Source organism: Carassius auratus, chromosome 40, assembly GCF_003368295.1.
Source record: "Carassius auratus strain Wakin chromosome 40, ASM336829v1, whole genome shotgun sequence".
Classification (NCBI taxonomy): Eukaryota; Metazoa; Chordata; class Actinopteri; order Cypriniformes; family Cyprinidae; genus Carassius; species Carassius auratus.
Genome location: NC_039282.1, coordinates 13,195,978 through 13,213,163, shown reverse-complemented (window position 1 = coordinate 13,213,163; position 17,186 = coordinate 13,195,978). Strand labels below are relative to the sequence as shown.

Here is a 17,186-nt window from a genome sequence, read left to right as displayed (position 1 = left end):
ACCGGGACTTTTTTTTTTTTTTTTTTTTTTACACTAGAACAAAACACAACACATTCAAAATACAGGTTACAAAAGAAAAGTACACACATAAAAATTCCCTCACATTAATATTGTACTTACCATTTTGAATGTAGATACAACAGTGTGTGTGTGTGTGTGTGTGTGCATGTGTGTGTGTGTGTGTGTGTGTGTGTGTGTGTGTGTGTGTGTGTGTGTGTGTGTGTGTGTGTGTGTGTGTGTGTGCGTGTGTGTGTTACAAAGAAATTTTGACAAAAACATTTGACAAGTCACATTAATGCGAACAGCTGATAAACTTTGCAAAGCAAATTGTGTAGAAACAATATTTAGCATGACACCACAGTGTTATTGGTTCATGATGTCAAAACTTTTTTTGTTGAAAAAATTTGATTCCTTTGACTCTGATTTCTTTAGTTCTCAATCCATATATAATAGGATTCATCGTTGGTGGTAATATCATAGCAACAACCGCAATGAATTTTCTTAAGTGAGGAGAAATATCTTTTATCCTGTATGAGATGATGGTGAAAAGACCCAAACACTCAAACAAGATAAAGACAACTAGATGTGTGCCACATGTCTGCAGAGCTTTACTCCTTGTGTCAGAGCTTTTGTTGTGGAAACAGGCTATGAGGATCCGTAGGTATGTGTACAAAATCAGACCCACTGTTAACACCTGACAGAGAGCTGTTATCAGAAGTCCGTAAATGTTATTAATGGTCATGTCTGCACAGACCAGTTGCAGGAGGGAAGGGTTGTCACAATATGGATGGGTAAGGTAAGACCTACAGCGAGGCAACCGCAGGAGGAGAATGAAAAGGATGGCCATAAGTGTCAAATTAGAAAGCCAAACCAAAGAGATGATCTTTGTGAGGTGAACTTTGCTCATAATGGTAGTGTATCTCATTGGCTGGCAGATGGCGACATATCTGTCATATGCCATTGCAGTCAAGATGAAGACCGTTGATACGGCATACACATGTATGAAGAACGCCTGAGTGATACAGATGGAGAACGGAATGGTCTTGGTGTCAAACAGGAGCTCCCGCATGATGTGAGGGAACAGGCATGTAGAACCTATTATATCGTTAATGGGCAAATTTAACAGGAGAATATACATTGGTTCATGAAGACTCTTATTGGTTATGACAGTGAACAGGAGGAAGAAGTTGCAGAACAATATGATTATATAATTTACAGCAGCAAAGACAAACGCAACAATAGCCTGTTCAGGGGACAGATCGAAGCCCTGAAGAGACAGATCAGATGACACATTGTAGATGTTGCCAGCTGAAGACATGATATTGTCCTAAACAAAGTAGAAAAGAGCAAATAGAACATATAGCTCAATTAAGTATACTTTGTGTAATTGTGAAACATTTAAAATACTTACAACAATCCTTTGCTGCTCTACATAAGGTATGGTGATGGTTATTTGCTTTCAGCAACATGACGGTAATTTAATGTTTGATTGATTGACCAAGCAGTCATGCAGCAACCTGTCCTAACCTTTCCTAACTTGTGCCCATGCTTACATCTTGGGTCCTTTATGCTGTCTTTGAGTTATTAGTCTGTGTGGATTATAAATCTCACGAGGGGAAAATCCTTGATGATGATGTCATTGTCAAGATCAACAAATCATTTTTGTAATCAGTTCAGTCAATGGAAGAACAGAAATACAACATGAATTGTACGCTATCTTCTAGATAGCAAGAATAGTTGGAGATCTTTGATGTTGCTTTTACAGATGCATTAAGTAATTTAGTGCTAATTTAAATTAAGAAATGAATTGCCTGTACTCCAAATAGTTTTCTATAAAATAATAATAATAATAATACATTTAAAAAAAAATATTTTAATGGACCCTTTTCACATTTGGGGGGTTCTCAGAAATGGAGTTTGCATGCAAATGGCCTGTTATGTTGTTATAGGTGTCCCTGTGACTCTACATAGGACAAGTGGTTTAGAGAATGGATGGAGTGGTGAGTTGGGGGGTAGAGTGGTGAGTAGGGTGTGGGGGGTGTGATATGATAAAGTCTTAATCAATCAATCTGTCAGTCAGTCAGTCATTCGGTCTTGTAGTTCTATACATACATTTAAATAGGTTCATTGCAAAACTAATGTTGCATCCATAAATATATATTATAATTAAATTACTTTCTTCACATCTTACATAAAGATGTGATTTAGAAAAATTAAGAAAGGTATTAAGAAAAATAATAATAATAAAAAATGCCTTCGAGTATTTAATTGTGGAGAAAACTATACATGATATCATGCATGCTGTTACATTATGTTTAAATCTAGTGATTAAAAAATATAACATGGTTTCTATGAATAAATATTTTTTGGCATGGCCATGCACAGACATTTTGAGGGGCAGTGGCTCACACCAAAAAAAAGGGCACTAGGAGGGAGGGTGCTTGTTAATACAAATTATCCAGTTGCAATTAAAAGAGAAGATAGCATACTCTGTAGTAATTTAACACTTTATTGTAGATGTTTTGATAAGAATGTGCCTCATTCTCTGAGCCTGCTTCTACCTCATCTTCAACAGAAGTATGGGAGAGTGGGATAAGTTGACCGCCTGTTTCTTGGTTACTGTGCACTTTTACTGTCCTGTGACCTTGTATTTCGGAACCACCCATCATTTCTAAAATCATCTCTAGACTGTGAAAAGGAGAAACACATGGGGGGAACGGAAGGCACTAATTTACTTTAAAAGCTGTTTTTGGCTTGGCAAAGTAACATTTTAGCATTACAGATGTAATGGTTTTTACATCAAAGAAAATTTATCCAGGTCTAAAAATATTTATGATACATATAGCATAGGTGATTCAGCAACATATAAAACCATGCAAATCATTTAGCTAAATATTAGCCTGAACTGGCTCGGCTAGGTGTTCATCTTCAGTTCTCTCTTCACAGCAGTTCAGTCAGAGCTGTTTGAGTAAATTTATTACTCTGGGATATTGGTTTGTTTTAACTCATTTTGCTCATTTTGCAGGGAGTGTCAGCCACATTAAAGTTAATTTGGTGAACTGGTTCAAAAAGATCCGGTTACATCGAATGATTCGTTCGCGAACCAGAATCACAAACTGCTTTGTTTTGAACTCTCTCACAACAGACACGGAAGAGAAGATGACGAATAAATTCGTAGTTTTTGCTATTTTTGTACCAAAATGTATTTTCGATGCTTCAAAAAATTCTAACTGACCCTCTGATGTCACATTTGATGATGTTTTCCTTACCTTTCTGTACATGGACAGTATACCGTACACACAGTTTCAATGGAGGGACTGAGAGCTCTCAGACTAGATCTAAATTATCTTAAACTGTGTTCCAAAGATAAACGGAGGTCTTACGGGTTTGGAACGATATGAGGGTGAGTTATTAATAACATAATTATGATTTTTCGATCAACCACAACCCTTCAACTGTAATTTTGCATTATTGACACACTGTTTTCCTAATGAATGTTGTCCAGTTGCTTTGACGCAATGTATTTTGTTTAAAGCTCTATATAAATAAAGGTGACTTGACTTTCATTAGGATACTGTAGGTAGGATAGGACAGATACTTTCATTGTACTTCTGCATCATTTTAACTTATCTTGAGGACCACATTAGTAAAAAAGCGAACAAAAGAAAAAAAGAAACCGAAACAAGACTATGAAAACGAACAAGGAATGGCTTGGTATCGCAGCTATCACTAGGAGTGGCATATGTGCAGAACAATACTCGGCCGTGTATGAGGAGAAGTCCAACTGATTATAAAGTGTGTTCTGTGATTGGTCTAAGGTGCATGGTGTGATTGTTATCAGGTGAATGTGATTGCAGCAATGGAGCATGGGAAATGTAGTCCAGGGTGTATTGTGTAGTGTGAGATTGTGTGTTGTGGATGATGACTTCTGGTGGTGAATTAACGGAAGTTCAGTGATCATGACATAGCCCTGGCCGCCACCTCCTCTAGAGTTTCAGTTGTGGTGTACGCAGCCAAAATGCAACATAAAACAATCTCCATCATGGGAAGCACTTCAGACTGGGAAATCAGTTCCTGCACAGGAGGGGTTGAGCGTGATGGTTTTGGGATACCAGCTGTTCTTACTGACAGCAGTGGTGGATCCTCCATGCTGAATGCCAGTCTGGGATACTAAAGAGCTGACCTCCAGGCTCTGGGTGCAACAGACAAGACGTGTTGAGTCTCTGGAAGATCAGCTGTGAAGTGATGAACCTCTAGAAGTTCAGCTGAGATGTAACGAGACTCTGGAAGATTGACAGTGACTAGACTTGACTCTGGAAGATCGACGGTGACTTGACGGGGTGTTGTTGTGTCCGTCATTTTGTGACGAGGCTCTGCTCGACTCCAGGGTAAAGCTAAAAGCAGCCAAAATGTATTAAATACAAACATCATCTTTTAAGGCAAGAACCAGGCATGGGTTTCATATATGTTAATAAAATATGTTTAATGAGACTGAATTTGTATTTAACATGATTACAATTTAATTAAAACATTAGAAATTTATAATTATATAATGTTTCCTTTTCACAGTTATTCAAACAGCAAATAAATTGCATAGCCTAGAGAGAGTGACATGATCACTAACTTTGATATATCGCGAGATTAAGCACTCTGTCCAAAACTATCTGTCCTTATAATCACTTAAGTGGTCTACACTGCAAAATGAATCTCTTACTTACATTGTACGTACATCTGCGATTTGTTGTTCATGACGAGAGAATTCGCTAAGGTTCGGTTTTTAGTCAGCGAACGCACGATTGGCCATTGCATTCCTAAACTAAACAGAATAGTGTGGGATTTGTTATAATGCGCAAAACTGTAAAAATGGCTAAAATGAAATACGGTGCAACATTAGCAGATCTTAATCTAATGCCGCAATCGACACTTAGGCTACGTTCACACTGCAGGGCTTAATGCTAAATTCCAATTTTTTTTTAAATTAGATTTTTTTTGCAAGGCCGTTCACATTTCCAATTAAAGGCGACCTTTTGTGATCTCCTGTGTGAACGTGAAATTGCCCAGAAGTGACCCGCATGCGCAGAAGAGTACTCAACGGTGAACGAGGTCACTCGTTGTCTGCGGAAGTAGCTAACGTTAAACATGGATGTCAACAACAGTGTAGTCAACAGCGGAGCTCTTTTTGCAATATTAAAGTTATTTTCCCAACGGAGCCAGCACAATTACAATCTTCTTGTTTTAAGAAGAAAATTAAAAAGGAGGAGAGCAAGGTTTTTGGCCAAGGTGTTTTGTGGAGCAGAGTGTTAGCAACGTCGGTACAGAGAAACGTGTGGGTGCGGAGTCGCAGCCAGGAGTGGTGGGATACTGATGTGAGTGGCTCTTCTCGTTCCCGCCTACCTCAACGCAGAATTATGACGTTTGTAGCGTATCAGTGAAGTGTCGGAATTGGGTCATTTCAGCCTGCAGTGTGAACGTAGTCTTATTCAGCAATAGACTTAATTTATTTGTGCAGGAGTGTTTTTGTCCAATTTAGGGTTTCATTTTTGCCATAAGACCCCATGGCCAGGGGGAAGCTAGATTGAGATTGAAGAGGTGCCATCGCAGAAAATCTCATTATTTATCAAAATAATGTTCTGTAACTCAGAATAGTATGCAATGACTAAAAACTCTCTAATATGGTTATCCAGTGATCGTGGGCATTGCTTAGTGGCGAATAGTATTTTTGTATAGTGTCCATACCTGGCCAGTGTTCACCTGAACAGCTGCTGGATCCTTGTGTGGCCGAGTATTCTGTAACGGGACTGACGAGTCATGAGAGGTGCAGATCCAATTGTGAGCTTTTATTACACAGAGGGTCAAACACTGGCAAACAGGTCTATAGAGGGCAAGACAAAGAATATCCCTAAGGCAAGCATGGGTCTTCGATGAATGAACCATATCCAGAGGGCTGAACAAGAGGGGTGATCCAGAATACAGAGCAAAGGGTCAAAAAACAAGAAACAGGACAAGGCACGAAAAAGACTAAACTATGAAAACTATAAACTGAGATAAGACTTTGAAAACTAGAAGCTGAAACAAGACTATGAAAACAAACACAGAATGGCTTGGTATCACAACTATCGCTAGGATAGGGATATGTGCAGAACAATACTCGGCTGTATGAGGGGAAGTCCGATGCTTATAAAGCATGTCTGATGATTGTGCTGTGTGTGGTCTCAGGTGCATGGTGTGATTGCTATCAGGTGAATGTGATTGGTGCAGTGGAGCATGGCTTTTATTTAATTTATTTTAAAATGTAAATTTATTTTAACAAATATTTTTTTGTCTACAAATTGTGCCAACACCAGCTACTTTTGTGTTATTTATATTAGATCTGATCTGGTAAGATAATATGATTAAACATTCTAATTCTAAGAATGCATCTATCTGTTGATGCAATGACACTAGGAACTTCACTCCAAAGAGCAGCACAAAGATCCATGGGAAATGATCTTCCAGAGCAGGCGGGAAAAAACGGGGCGGAGTCAGCAGATCTCTAGCCACCGGGCCATCCCCCGTGCATGGCCCTGTTTTTTGGTATACATTTGACCTAGCTTGTATTCATTACTCATATAAACAAACTTTTAAAGGTGCAATATTCTTTTATATATTGCTACTGGTAACATTGCAAAAATTGCTTTAGGTTTCCATTGTGTGGTTATGATCTACAATAGCATAAATTACTTCTTTAAATTTGAAGAAAATTAATGCCAGCAGAAAATTATGTCAGGATATGTGATAGTCTGCTAAATTAGTATTCTGTGGTTATGAAATCATACAAACCCGATTCCAAAAATGTTGGGACACTGTACAAATTGTGAATAAAAACAAATGCAATGAGGATTAGGAATAGGAATAGGAATGTTGTCCCATTCTTGTCTAATACAGGATTCTAGTTGCTCAACCATCTTAGGTATTCTTTTCACATCTTCCTCTTTATGATGTGCCAAATGTTTTCTATGGGTGAAAGATCTGGATTGCAGGCTGGCCATTTCAGTACCCGGATCTTTCTTCTACGCAGCCATGATGTTGTAATTGATGCAGTATGAGGTCTGGCATTGTGATGTTGGAAAATGCAAAGTATTTCCTGAAAGAGATAACGTCCGGATGGGAGCATATGTTATTCTAGAACTTGGATATACCTTTCAGCATTGATGGTGCCTTTCCAGATGTGTAAGCTGCCCATGCCACACGTACTCGTGCAACCCCATCCCATCAGAAATGCAGGCTTCTGAACTAAGCGCTGATAACAACTTGGGTTGTCCTTGTCCTCTTTAGTCCGGATGACATGGCATCCTAGTTTTCCAAAAATAACTTCAAATTTTGATTCATCTGACCACAGAACAGTTTTCCACTTTGTCACACTTTAATTTAGACTTGGCTCATTTCTGGATCATGTTTAGATATGGCTTCTTTTTTTTAACTTCTTTTTCAAACTCTTTGCAATTTTTCTCTGATAAACTCCTTTCTGATGTTGCTCCACTATTTTACGCCCCAGCATTGGGGGAATTGGTGATCCTCTGCCCATCTTGACTTCTGAGAGACACTGCTACTCTGAGAGGCTTTTTTATACCCAATCATGTTGCGAATTCACCAAATAAGTTGCAAATTGGTCCTCCAGCTGTTCCTTATATGTACATTTAACTTTTCTGGCCTCTTATATTGTAGCTACCTGTCCCAACTTTTTTGGAATGTGTAGCTCTCATTAAATCCAAAATGAGCCAGTTTTTGGCATGACATTTCAAAATGTCTCACTTTGAACATTTGATATGTTATCTATATTCTATTGTGAATAAAATATAAGTTTTTGTAAATTAGATTTGTAAATTATTCCATTCCTTTTTTACTCACAATTTGTACAGTGTCCCAACATTTTTGGAATTGGGAATTTCAGTCAGAGCAGGGGAAAGAGATCATATTAAGTTGCTAGTCAAGAATTCTTATAACATGAACAGGTCTTTATGGTTTTTATTAGATGAATCATATAGGTCAGCAAAATAAAAAATGCTAACATTAAAATTTCCAGACACTGATAAAAATGTCAGTAGTCAACAAGAGAATAAAAAATATAATATAGGCCTATAATATTACAATGTAAGAAAAAGAACTAGCAGCTCATTACCAGGACATTATCCATTAATTTTACAGACATTTTTTTAAACTCTAGAAAACATTCAAAATAAAGGTTACAAAAGAAAAGTGCATACAGAAAATTCCCTCAAATTAATACAGTACTATCTATTTCGAGTGTAGATACAACAACCCATAATAGATGTTTAGGATGCCTTTTAATAAAAACTCTGGACTGGCTTAGGTTAAGGAATAGAAAAATAAGCATACTCCTGTTACTACTTGAAACGGGTTCTAAATTAAATGTTTGTGTGTGTGTGTGTGTGTGTGTGTGTGTGTGTGTGTGTGTGCGTGCGTGCGTGCGTGTGTTAGAGAGAGAAAGATCTGACAGAAAGACAGATTAATGTCACATTAATGCAGCTGTTAAACTTTGCAAAGCAAATTGTGTAGAAACAATGTTAAGCATGACACTGCAGTGTTATGTGTTCATGACATGAAAACTTTTTTTCGCCTGAAAAAGTTTATTCCTTTGACTCTGATTTCTTTAGTTCTCAATCCATATATAATAGGATTCATCGTTGGTGGTAATATCATAGCACCAACCGCAATGAATTTTCGTAAGTGAGGAGAAATATCTTTTATCCTGTATGAGATGATGGTGAAAAGACCCAAACACTCAAACAAGATAAAGACAACTAGATGTGTGCCACATGTCTGCAGAGCTTTACTCCTTGTGTCAGAGCTTTTGTTGTGGAAACAGGCTATGAGGATCCGTAGGTATGTGTACAAAATCAGACCCACTGTTAACACCTGACAGAGAGCTGTTATCAGAAGTCCGTAAATGTTATTAATGGTCATGTCTGCACAGACCAGTTGCAGGAGGGAAGGGTTGTCACAATATGGATGGGTAAGGTAAGACCTACAGCGAGGCAACCGCAGGAGGAGAACGAAAAGGATTCCAATCAGTGTCAAATTAGAAAGCCAAACCAACGAGATGATCTTTGTGAGGTGAACTTTGCTCATAATGGTAGTGTATCTCATTGGCTGGCAGATGGCGACATATCTGTCATATGCCATTGCAGTCAAGATGAAGACCGCTGATAATGCATACACATGTATGAAGAACGCCTGAGTGATACAGATGGAGAACGGAATGGTCTTGGTGTCAAACAGGAGCTCCCGCATGATGTGAGGGAACAGGCATGTAGAACCTATTAGATCATTAATGGACAAATTTAACAGGAGAATATACATTGGTTCATGAAGACCCCTATTGGTTATGACAGTGAACAGGAGGAAGGAGTTGCAGAACAATATGATTATATAATTTAGTGTGGCAAAGACAAACGCAACAATAGACTGTTCATGGGACAGATCGAAGCCTTGAAGAAACAGATGAGATGACACATTGAAGATGTTGCCAGCTGAAGACATGATATTGTCCTAAACAAAGTAGAAAAGAGCAAATAGAACATATAGCTCAATTAAGTATACTTTGTGTAATTGTGAAACATTTAAAATACTTACAACAATCCTTTGCTGCTCTACATAAGGTATGGTGATGGTTATTTGCTTTCAGCAACATGACGGTAATTTAATGTTTGATTGATTGACCAAGCAGTCATGCAGCAACCTGTCCTAACCTTTCCTAACTTGTGCCCACGCTTACATCTTGGGTCCTTTATGCTGTCTTTGAGTTATTAGTCTGTGTGGATTATAAATCTCACGAGGGGGAAATCCATGATGATGATGTCATTGTCAAGATCAACAAAATGTTTTTGTAATCAGTTCAGTCAATGGAAGAGCAACAATTCTGGTGAAATACAACATGAAAGGTATCACATCCATTTCAACTAGATAGCAAGAATAGTTGGATATATTTGATGTTGCTTTTACAGGTGCATTTCGAAGTTTGGTGCTAATTTAAATTAAGAATTATGAATTGCCTAATAGTTTTCCATTAAAAAATTGGGGATTTTAATGGACCCTTTTCACATTTTTGGGGTTCTCAGAAACGGTAGACATCATTGTTTTGTAAACTCCTATAGGTGAATGGAAACTACAACAAATAAATAAAATTGCATTCCCATTTGTTCACCAAAAAAAAAAATAATGCACAAAAGCATTTCTATGAGTTTGTAAAAGAAGAAAAATATTGAGAATGAGATACTGATTATGTTGGACAGAAGAAACAAAGATGTAAAATTTGCCATCACTCACTCAGCCATTGTATTAAAATCACTTAAACAGCAGAGTTAACTACAGTAGTTCCCTTTCAATATCAGTATCGCAACATTGTGTCATGATGACAATATGGGTAAACACCTTTCTTTCCTAAAATATTGAAGCCTGATTAGCATAATGACATTGTATTGCAACATCCAATGGCGTTTACGTGCATGAAGTAGAGACAGGAACACACAGCACTTGATGACATTTTCTCTGAATTTGAAAAATAATGTCATCCAACCTCTTCATTTCACCAACAAAGAGAAGTTATCAGAAAACTAATAAGAAATAAGTCACTGGAAGTAGCACGATGTAATAACAAACACGATAAAAGCGTCCGTTTGCAAGCTTTGTCAAATATCTAAATCCAAATGCATCAATGTTTTAATGTAAGTGATACATTGATCATAATCAAATAATTTTGCAGTTGCATTTACCATGTTTACTATGGTAGTTTTAATACCTAGCTTGCATAGTCTTTTGCATCGCTTATAAATGTTTCTGCCTTGTATAGTGATAATCCACATTGGGTCAAGTTATTTCAAACACTCCCTGCTTACTTAAAGTGAGTTTTGAGCTCAACTTATTTTAAAAAGTTTTTAATGTTGGTGTTATAGCTGTTATCTTTATGAAATAATCCGTGGCGCTGACGCTTTCTACATGCGGAGAAACTCCCCCTTTGTTCATGCCTCGTCGGTGCTTCCACTAGACCCAGCTGGCTTCGGGTTTTCGTCGGGCCGTTGGCCAGTGTTGGGAAAGTTCACTTTCTACATGAACTAGTTCAAAGTTCAATTCACAAATTTTAAAATGAACTAGTTCAGTTCATAGTTCAAACTACAACATTTTGAACTAAGTTCACCAAGTTCACAGAATGAACTAGTTCATAGTTCTTTTTTTCCATATGTTGCTGCGAGCTATTATTTTTCTAAATTATTGCAACAGCCCATGCATGTAGAATCACAGACAGCAATTATTTTATCAGTTTTAACAATGAAGCTATGCGTCAGATTTCATCTTCATATCCAATTTTGAATCCTTACCCAACCAGGGTTTACATTAGCATTGAGGGGACAGCATTTCCCCATTGTTGCTTTAATGCTTTGTCTGCCATTCTCGCGACCTTGTCATAAACATCATATAATTATTTTAAATGATCATACGCCTTCTTGCTACATGCTGCTGTCGGCTCGATGCTTTTTTTATTTTTATTTTTTGATGACGCGTCACACATGCGGCGGACGGCGGTGCGACCGGGTGCGACACTGGTGGCTGGTGTTGCCAGATTGGGAGTTTTTCCGCTACATATTAAGACCTATTTACGGTGTGTTTTAGCCGGGTTTTCGACTGGAAGGCTCTATAGAAATCTGGCACCCTATTGAACGAAGTTAACCTGAGAGAGCGTGCCATTCACAGACACCAGAATGAACGAGTTGACAGCAACGTTCATCAGGCAATAATACAGCACGTTCAGTTCACGTTCGCCCAAAATATGAACGAGTTCATGAACTATCATTCAAAGAACGCGTTCAGGCACAACACTGCCGTTGGCCCAGAGGAAGCACCGACGAGGCACAATCAAGCACCGGAAGTGACAGTTTTGGTCCATTTTTATGTATCGCAAGATGGCTACAATCTTCCTTTTGAATTTGGATTTAGGTTTTGAAAGTGCTCTCTTCCAAGACAGCTTTCAAAACACACTTTCTGCATCCCCTATTTTAAAGTGTAAACTACTCATCAGATGTAAATGTTTTACAATCCTGCCAGTTACAGGTTGTGTGTGTGTACACACTAGGGGGAAAGTTCTACGAATGATGAGTAAAACATTTACAACTGATGAGTAGTTTACACTTCAGATTAGATGATGCAGAAAGCTTTGTAAATCACAGCAGGTTTTGAATACTTTGTAGTGTGTACTGCAATGTAAGGGCTGACTGGTGAAGGTGTAGACAGATGTCTTCTCTGACACATGGAGTATTTTTAGCATATTACTTAATCATTTGTGAACGTATAGTCATGTTTTGTAAATGATTAGTTAATCATCATCTAATCACTTGTAAATGATTTACAACTCATTCTACAAAACATAGATAAAAATATTAACATATCACTTATTAATCATTTATGAACACACAGTTATGTTTTGTAAATGATTAGGTTTCTTGATTTGTAGTATAGAAACTCTGACAACAAAAGTATAAAATTGTATAAAATACATAAAATAATTATATACCTCCCATCCTTTGAGTGAGAGTGTAACTTTACAGGTCGGCTGATCTGGATTTGTGGTTAAAGTTAACCTTTTCGACATGTTTCAATGGTGTAGTTGCTCAATGCTCAGCAATGGCATGTATGCGATGTTGTCCAGTGGGTTGAAAAAAGGAGAGTGGGATGGTGGGCGGGGAAGTCTCAACGGTTTGTGAAAAATCACTGCTACTGTGGACTGATTGTTTTTAAATGTATATGTTAGTTAAATAGCCCATAGACATCAGTTATCATGACAAAATCCAGGAAATTTCAACTTTGAAGATATGGGACCTTTGAAGGAATGGTTCCCTCTGTCACAATCTCCCGTCACAATCCTCAATCACCAGTCCAGTCACCATAGAACTACATTTCCCATCATCCCTCCTTTCTGGTCTAAACTGGTATTTTCAGGAGGGATTGTGGTAACATAAATAGTCTTCATACTCTCATGGTAAAGCAACTGAAAAGTATTATTTCCCATGCGAAAAAGAGAATGTCATTTGTTATATTCAAGATTTGAATGTAATGTGCACATGATACATAACGCCACCAATTCCCATGGTTAACCCAAAGTAAACAAAGACTTTTCCTCCCAGCGCGGTCCATTAGTATAAATCAGATGACTACAGTTGACCACAACACAATGCTTTCAGCTGCAGTGAAAGATGATCACTTAAGCTGGCTAAATATTTAATGTACTGTTTTTTTCTTAGCCATATAAGATTAGAAAGTTACAGTTATGAGATATTAAATTGGATGTAAATTTTAATATTTTTAAAAGGTAGCTACTTCAAAGTAATTTGGATCATTAATCTGCTAACATACTACAACATCTGTCTGATATATTCTGTAATGTTTTATTTGTTTGTATTTGAAGGCTTTATGGAGGATTTAACATGCTATTGATAGTATTCTTGCTTTTTCCCTCAGGCTGTAAGAACAATGATTCTGGATAAGCCACAATAAAAGGATGATGTATGTCTATTTTGGAAAGCAACAAAACTCTGACAGTTCTAATGAGATTCAAATGATGTAAACAATCATTATTAGCTTGTCTATACTGGTTTTTATGTTTCAAGGTCATACGTGCATTCATCATGTATCCAAATGGATCTGTCTTCTCAGTGATGCTGACTTTGCACTCTTTGGAACTGCCTCAGGCAAGCATTTACCCTGCATTCATAGCTGGAACAGCAACATACTTGACTATCTTACTCTGCAATCTTACAATTGTTGTCACCATTTGTGAAAACAGGAATCTTCATAAACCAATGTATATACTGTTGCTTAACCTGCCTATCAATGACACAATGGGTGCTACAAGCCTTTTTCCTCAGCTGCTGCATAGTATATGGTCTCAGGACAGATCAATATCCTATCCTGCATGTTTGTTTCAAGGCTTTATTATACATCTGTATGGTGGTGCATCTCATCTCATTCTAACCGCTATGGCCTTTGACAGGTATATCGCTATCTGCTTCCCACTGCGATATGGAGCCATTATGACTACTAGTAACTTAGTAAAAATCATAACTGTTATGTGGCTCATTAATTTTATTATAATATTTGTACTTTTCTGTCTTCTAATGCCATACAAGATTTGCCAGACATACATGGCAGAGCTTGTCTGCTATAACCCATCTTTAATGAAAATCATGTGTGAAGACACAACCGTGAACAACATCTATGGATTGTTTATTTTATGTTCATACCACTGTATTTCGCTTTCAGTTGTTGCATTCACATACATTCATATATTAATCACTTGTGTTACCAATAAGCAGACAGATGCAAAGATTAAGGCACTTCAGACATGTGGCACTCATTTAGTGGTCTTCCTGTTCTTGGAGTTCAACACTTTTTTCCCTCTTATTGCACATCGGTCTGAAAGTGTTCCAGCTCACCTACGCAGGGTGTTTTCTATATCTGCTCTCATATTTCCTCCAATTGTGAATCCACTTGTTTATGGGTTTAAAACCAAGGAAATTAGACAGAAAATTGTAAACTTTTTTACAAGAAAGAAAAACAGTGTGCAATAAACAATAAAATGAAGCTTATTTAAGAAATTACATAAAATTATAATTTCTCTATAATTATTTGTATCTCACATTTGATGAAATATATATTACATATGTATTAGGTTTTTTTCATTTTTCACAAGTGCTTCGGATACAAGTTGTTGTTGACGGTTTCCATATATTATTCATTTTATTTTTTTCTAGTAACCTACAAGGAAGAAATAGTGCAAAAAAAAAAAATTTAAAGGAGACATATTATGCCCCTTTTAACATTATGTAATATAGGTCTCTGGTGTCTCGCGCCTAATATACTAAAGTATATCAAATAAACTGTGATAATGTGAGAAATGTTGAAGGTGTCTGAATACATTCTGTTTTGACTGTATATTTCATTTTTACAGAAGACCATGCAGTGCTATCTTTAATTTGATAATTCGGTTTCTGTACCTGGACACCTACAAACTTGAAAAAAACGTAAACATTGTGTAAATAGCACAAATAAATAAATGTAAAGTTTCAAACAGGGCCCACTGGTACAACCTGCACGGGGTCCCCGCAAACCCCATCTATGGCCCTAGTTACTGGGTTAATCTTTTTCAAGTATCCTTGGTTGGTAGATGCACCATGACCTGATTCTAGCAATTAAAACCTGGAAAAGTCAATATTATCATGATATGTCACCTTTAAGACACTATTACTCAGTCCTTGATTGAGTAATAAATGTTTGGTTTAACTAAACCATCACTGAATTCTAAATAATTTTTTTAGTAATAAATTTTAATTAATTTACAGGAAACAAACTGTAGAAAAACAGTTATTTACTGGCACCCCTGCTGCCAGTAAATAACTGTTTTTCTACAGTTTGTTGTCGTAAATTAATGGTTGCCAACAAAAAAAGTGTTTTTCTACAGTTTGTTGCCGTTAAGTCAAGGAAAAACAGTAATATACTGTAAAATGTAAATGTCAGATTTACCAAATGAAAAATAAAAAATTAATTTAACTAAAATATTTGTGAACATCCATAGAAAAAAAATTATGCAAAGTCATACACTGATAATGAGAGTAAATACTGAACTTGACTGTATTCGTGTGTGTTTGCACAAGAGAGATCTGTTAGTTTAATGTAGTTTTGTTGTTCACCATTGTGCTGGAAAATAGAGCCTGTGCTTGAGTCAATGATGAGCCTCAAATTCTGATCTTTTGCTGCTTTATATAAAGGCAGTAAATGTGGAGTCACTGATACAGTGGTGATCTCTGTGTTAAGTACTTCAGCACATACATGTGTGCTATAGCTGACAATGAACTGCAGTGATTTGAGTAAAAGTCATGCATTTAGTTACTTTACTACTACACATAAAATGTTTGCAGTTTTATATTAAGAAATATTCCTTCTCAGTGGACTCAAATGAAATAAGTTCATAGTACTAACATTGTAGGAATGCTAGTTTTTAAACTAAAACTGTTTGAAGCAGTGGGAGTGGAGTTAATTTCCATGGTAGAATTTACGGTAAAATACTGTAAAAAAAAATAGAATGGTAAATTAATGGTTGAAAGCTGTAAATTAACAGTACTTTACTGGCACCCCTGCTGCCAGTAAATTACTGTTATTTAACGGCACAATTTCTCACAGTGCATCAGGGATTGTAATCGATGCATTGATAAAACGAGCGAATCATTGCACCCCTAGTTTCCATACATGGGATTTTCTTACATCCACTCTCTTGCGGATGCTCATTGTCAATAATGTACTCGCTTAAGAGCTAGATCACCAAGGTCTCTGAGCAAAGTGGAGTCGTTCTCAAAACCAGTAACACTGAAATAAAAGTTAATGTACTCTTTCATGAGGTTGTCTAATTTAATATTAACTGAATAGTTCACTCTGTCACAATCTCGCGTCACAATCTTCAATCACCAGTCCAGTCACCACAGAACTACATTTCCCATCATCCCTCCTTTCTGGTCTAAACTGGTATTTTCAGGAGGGATTGTGGTAACATAAATAGTCTTTATATTCTCAAGGCAAAGCAACTCAAAATTATGATTTCCCATGTGAAAACAGTATGTCATTTGTTATATTCAAGATTTGAATCTAATGTGCACATGATACATAACACCCATTCCCATGGTTAACCCAAAGTAAACAAAGAGTTTTCCACCCAGCGTGATCCATGAGTATAAATCAGATGATTACAGATGACCGGAACATAGCAATTTTCAGCTGCAGTGAAGGAGGATCACTTAAGCTGGCTAAATAAAATGTAAAATGTACAGCTTGTCTTAGCCATATACGATTAGAAATTCATGTGAACAAGTTACACATTAAAATGGATGTAAACTTAAATAATATTAAAATGTAGCTCTGTTATGCAATTGTTTTTGTTTGTTTGTATTTGAAGGCTTTATGGAGGATTTAACATGCTATTGATAGAATTCTTGATTTTTTTTTTCCCTCAGGCTGTAAGAACAATGATTCTGGATATGTCAGAATAAAAGGATGATGTATGTCCATTGTGGAAAGCAACAAAACTCTGAAAGTTCTAATGAGATTTAAATAATGTAAACAATCATTATTAGCTTGTCTATACTGGT

General features: G+C 36.8%; 3 protein-coding genes across 3 annotated transcripts; 1 reads left to right on the top strand and 2 right to left on the bottom strand.

The window, feature by feature from the left end:
• Positions 1–379: 379 nt before the first annotated feature.
• LOC113058922 (olfactory receptor 52E4-like) lies at positions 380–1,318 on the bottom strand. The gene has a single exon (XM_026227178.1). It carries the CDS (start codon positions 1,316–1,318, stop codon positions 380–382), a length of 939 nt encoding a protein of 312 aa, XP_026082963.1.
• Positions 1,319–8,592: 7,274 nt separating this feature from the next.
• On the bottom strand, positions 8,593–9,540 carry LOC113059010 (olfactory receptor 52B4-like). Its single transcript, XM_026227248.1, has one exon. The coding sequence runs from the start codon at positions 9,538–9,540 to the stop codon at positions 8,593–8,595; it is 948 nt and encodes a 315-aa protein (XP_026083033.1).
• Positions 9,541–13,676: 4,136 nt separating this feature from the next.
• Positions 13,677–17,095, top strand: LOC113058921 (olfactory receptor 52J3-like). Its single transcript, XM_026227177.1, has 2 exons — positions 13,677–14,607; positions 17,052–17,095. Exons 1-2 carry the CDS (start codon positions 13,677–13,679, stop codon positions 17,093–17,095), a joined length of 975 nt encoding a protein of 324 aa, XP_026082962.1.
• The last annotated feature ends 91 nt before the right edge of the window (positions 17,096–17,186 follow it).